Source organism: Saprolegnia parasitica, assembly GCF_000151545.1.
Source record: "Saprolegnia parasitica CBS 223.65 unplaced genomic scaffold supercont2.238, whole genome shotgun sequence".
Taxonomy (NCBI): Eukaryota; Oomycota; class Saprolegniomycetes; order Saprolegniales; family Saprolegniaceae; genus Saprolegnia; species Saprolegnia parasitica.
Window position 1 is genome coordinate 15,092 of NW_012156632.1, and position 4,417 is coordinate 19,508.

At 55.7% G+C, this 4,417-nt stretch overlaps 3 protein-coding genes across 3 annotated transcripts; 2 read left to right on the plus strand and 1 right to left on the minus strand.

Moving 5' to 3' along the window:
• The first annotated feature begins 564 nt into the window (after positions 1-564).
• SPRG_16168 (hypothetical protein) lies at positions 565-1,306 on the plus strand. Its single transcript, XM_012355397.1, has 3 exons — positions 565-875; positions 922-1,051; positions 1,096-1,306. The coding sequence occupies exons 1-3, from the start codon at positions 642-644 to the stop codon at positions 1,254-1,256; spliced, it is 525 nt and encodes a 174-aa protein (XP_012210787.1). The 5' UTR covers positions 565-641; the 3' UTR covers positions 1,257-1,306.
• A 26-nt stretch (positions 1,307-1,332) lies between these two features.
• SPRG_16169 (hypothetical protein) lies at positions 1,333-3,214 on the minus strand (the record flags this gene model as incomplete). Its single annotated transcript, XM_012355398.1, has 8 exons — positions 1,333-1,493; positions 1,543-1,725; positions 1,776-1,873; positions 1,928-2,052; positions 2,099-2,256; positions 2,303-2,660; positions 2,727-3,020; positions 3,074-3,214. The coding sequence occupies 8 exons, from the start codon at positions 3,212-3,214 to the stop codon at positions 1,393-1,395; spliced, it is 1,458 nt and encodes a 485-aa protein (XP_012210788.1). The 3' UTR covers positions 1,333-1,392.
• A 633-nt stretch (positions 3,215-3,847) lies between these two features.
• SPRG_16170 (hypothetical protein) lies at positions 3,848-4,390 on the plus strand (the record flags this gene model as incomplete). Its single annotated transcript, XM_012355399.1, has 3 exons — positions 3,848-4,007; positions 4,054-4,190; positions 4,246-4,390. Exons 1-3 carry the CDS (start codon positions 3,906-3,908, stop codon positions 4,388-4,390), a joined length of 384 nt encoding a protein of 127 aa, XP_012210789.1. The 5' UTR covers positions 3,848-3,905.
• Positions 4,391-4,417: the final 27 nt, after the last annotated feature.

A 4,417-nucleotide genomic window follows, 5' to 3' on the forward strand; every position in this document is an offset into this window, starting at 1 on the left:
CCGCGCAGCGAAGCAGGAAGCGGGACGACCATCGTGGCAGTGCTCGAAAGATATGCAAATGCAACTTGACAAGTGCAAAGTGGTCGCAGCCGACTCGTCACTAAGATTTTCGGCGTTTCATGTCGAATTTCAACCAATCCGCGTGGAGGCCGTGCAGCCAGCACGTCCTTTTGGCCAATCAGATGTCGAATTGAAGTGGCAGAGTCAAGTGGGTGGCATGTGCGGTATTCTCCTGGCCCACAGTGTACGTGGCGCTGGCCTACGCCGTTTTGTAAGCTCTCGCTGTAGTCTAGCTTTGCAGAGCGCGGGGCTGTTAGCGGTAGAATGACCGAGTCGTACCGCTGGCGCCAGCTCCATCGATGCAATCGCTCGTCTTTACAAAGGACATTTTGGATGCTCCACCTTGTCCCATTGAATCTGGTTGCACAAACACCATGAGTAGTGAACCCGTGCGACTTCCTTGTGGCGCCAAGAAAAAATCTACGTTCTTCTTGGCCACGATCGCGTTAATTGATTTAATTTATTTTGCAGGGAGATCCTGACCGCCATAAACGATTGTACCATGAAAGATCTATTGTTCGAATCCACGAAACCCTGCAAACGAAGAATATGATTCATTTTGGAACGGAGCAAAAGGCGGCATGGCGGGCGTGATTGTGAACCAGGACGCACCGGACTTTGACCTTGTGGACCTCGAGACGGGGGCGACAACGCCTTTCAACAGCATCACGGGCAACGGCAAGCCGTCCGTGGTGATGTTTTACGCCACGTGGTGCAACTCGTGCGTCCCGGCCGTCGAGGAGTTCGAGCGCTGGTCCAAGCACAACATTCCGACGCCGTTCGTCAACTTTGTCCTAATCAACGTCGACAAGCACGTACGCCTCTCGATGGTTGCGCTATGAATCGATGCGTCGCCCTTAGATTCAGAACGCACTCAACTTTGTACGGGCCGAGAACCCGAAAACGAAGAAACCCCGCGTGTGCACCGAGTACTTGGACAATGGCGATGTCCCGACCGTGCTGCATTTTGGCTGCGACGACATCCCCGACGGTACGAGTACTGGGACTGCTGCATCCAATTGGAGCGATGTGTAGGCTATGGCGTGCACGCCGTGCCGCATAAACTTGTCATCGATGAGCACAACGTGGTCATCCGCAACTTTGACGACTTTCACTGGGACGACATTGCCGGGCTCTTCAAGCACAAGTTTGAGCTCTCGAACCAGTGCACGTGGCAGCCGCTCATCCAGCAGTAAGTCCGACCTCGATTACTATGCAACAAACCGTACACAGCACATGCATGCAAGTATTAACATTCTATACTTTTCGTGCATTTGCGTGAAAGACATGTCGAGTGATGCGGAGGATGCGGATGGTGCGCCCAGTGTACGATCACGATGATAGGCGCGGGAGGCTCTTCATGGAGACTGTCGACGATACGGACGCCGACATGGAGGACAGCATCGACGCCGTCGTGGAACCGAGCGTCGGCGCTAAAACACACAACAGTCAGCAGGTCTGCAAGGCCAAAGAATTGTGTACACGACGTGGACGACGAGAGTGAAAAGTTGGTCGTCGCAGGGTCGCAGCCGCGCTGGGCCTTGGCGACCACCGCGTTCGTCGCTGTCCACGCTGCCCGCTCGAGGCTTGGGAATTGGTGATTCGGCTGTTCTTCTTTCGAGTCGGGATGCCGCTGCCGCACAAAAACCGGGCTGTTGGCGCCAACTACAAAACGCATCACTCGTATCCGGGCAGTTGATAGATGTTCTGTGTACCTTGAGGTACGAGGGCGCTGCTGTGTCGCTGGTGCCTGTTGTACGCACGTACTTGCTTTTGCGTCGACGTCACGGTGGCGTTCCAAATATCGCGGTACCTACGAATGCCCCAACGTGTTGTCTCGAGCGTGCACACATGGATGCGTCGGTACTTTTCACACAGACGGTCCACGGCTTTGACGCTAAACGTATGCATGGTCGAGGCGCAGTCGACCTTGTTGATCGCGACCAAGTGCGTATCCGTGAGCACGACAGCCGTATGGCTCCGTGCTGGTAGCTAGTGGACGCAGCTTAGTGTTAGAGACATTGCTTGAGACGCGTACTTGAACAAAGAATTCCATGCCAAACGAGCCCGTGGCTTCGACCGTGAAGCATGGCACTTGGACGCTCGTCTTGTGGGACTGCACGACCCACGAATGCACGGTCACGGGGCGTCGATGCTTGGTTTCAAAGAGCACGTTCTTCTCGAGCGAGATGGACCCTAGTCGCCGATTCGGATGATATAAATACAAGTAGAGCGTCCATACCAGATTTGACAAAGTAGAGCGCGCCGACGTCTTCGCCTTCCATGTAGACGCAGTTGCCCGCGTGCAGAAAGAGGTCCACTGAGACCGACTCGAAATACCGGAGTTTGTTGTCGGAAAAATCCCGGAAAATCGCAATGTCGTTCCGGAGCCAGCGCGTGAGCTTCTTTCGGCGCTTGGCTTGGTAGCGAAACACGTTCTTTTGGTAGTCTTCGCCGCGAATCACGAGAAGCTCGGCGCCGCGCTCGCTCGCTTGAATGTCGGCGGTGCGGCGCGCGTCCTCGAGCTCGAGCGCGACTTCGCCGAAGCTCATGCCCTTCTTGAGTGTCCCGACGCGCTCGTTGTTGACGACCACGTACACCTACACACCAAACTCATTCGCAACTGGAGCGTTCATGTTGTGGAAGATGATAAAACGATCGCGTACTTCGCCAGTGACAAGGATGTAGCAGGCATCGCCAATGTCGCCTTTATGAAACACAAATTCGAGTGGGTCCACGGACGCCCAGCGCATGCGCTTGGCGAGCTCGCCGGCCTGTGGCACGTTGAGCGATTTGAGCGCCGGAACGTTGACGAGCCACTTGGAGAGGAGCTGAATGTCAATGCCGTTGCGCGCATCCGGGTCCTTCTGCGCCGCGTGTCGGAGCTTGTCGTCTTCGAGGATCACCTTGTTGGAGAAGCGTGGAAAGAACGTCTGAAAGTCCTTGCGCTCGACGAGCCACTAGGCAGAAGAGATCTTATCGTCTCTATCCTTCGTCATGGACTAGTACGTACCCGCGGGAAGATGTCGGCCGACTCGGGGCCTGCTGGATCTTTGCATGCCCCCGACGCAGGCGCCTCGAGCCGACGACCCATGTCGTCGTCGTCATCGTCGTTGTCGATGACCACCGGCGTCGTGAGGCGGCGCATCTCCATGCCTCGACGCGACTCTAAAATTGGGCCGACGGCGCTGTTTCAAAAAAGGTATTTTCATAGATGGCTCCATCTTGGCGGCTTCCGGTAGCGTATCCTCCGACCGCAAGCTCCATGTCTCGAGGCCCTTCGCGCCTTTGACGTGTTTAAACGAGGTGTTCTACTGCTGCAAGGGGTATGTGCTTGGGCTCGTTCGAGAGCTCTCGAAGCCAAACCTAGCTCCGATCAATACGTAGTCATAGCCCAAGAAACCCGCCACTGCGAGCTGCCTTGCCCACCAGACATTTTATTGAGGGCGCGTTTTTCACAGAACGCTCTAGCTGCGCGAGATGCCGCCGTCGAAACTCTTTCGTAAAATGTATATCCAAGTAGTGTTTAAAAATGTAGTTGTCCCATCGCGCTTTCAAGGAAAGGGGGCGACGCCAGAGGTAGTACACGACGTGTATCTAATTGCCCCCACATAACCACATAGTTATTACAACGTAGTATGAGAAATATTGTACATTGCTTGAAGATGACAACCCGCAATTTTTCTCTAAATTCCATCGCTTCGATTTTGATCGACACCCGCCCAAGATCGCGAACTCCAGCCAATCCCCACGCGCCCTGCCGCTGTATACTTTAATCGAGTGAACTCGCAGCTCGAGATCTTGTCGGTTGGCAGTTGCCAAGAGAAGCACAGGCGAAGACGACGATGAACATGCTGCGCGCCTGTCTTGGCATCATGCTGGTCATGATCCACAGCGCGGTGGGCGGCCACGACTGCGGCCACGACGAGCTCATGGAGCGCTTCCTCGTACACTATGCCATCCTCGCTCCTGCTACGCTCAGCGAGGTCGTAGGCCGACGTCGATGCGTCGACGCTGCGCAGCCCGCAGAACCTCGTGTCGTCGACAAGTCGCCGCCTCGACGGCGACGCCGTCGCCAGCAGTCTCTTCAATCCCATTCGCATCTCCTTCGACACGTCCAAGCTCTTCAGGTACGATGACGATCCATCATGAGCTGCGCGACGACTCCTGCCATTCCTTGCGCAGCGATCCGGGCTACCTCTGTGCCAACGTCGGCGACGTCGTGAGCCGCGACGGGTCGAGCTACACGTGTGCGCCCAACGACGTCTTGACCTCGGTACGACCGGGCATCCGCACCGATGCGAATGATCGATATATGGCAACATGTTAGGACAAGCGCAGCTTCATCACCAACGTG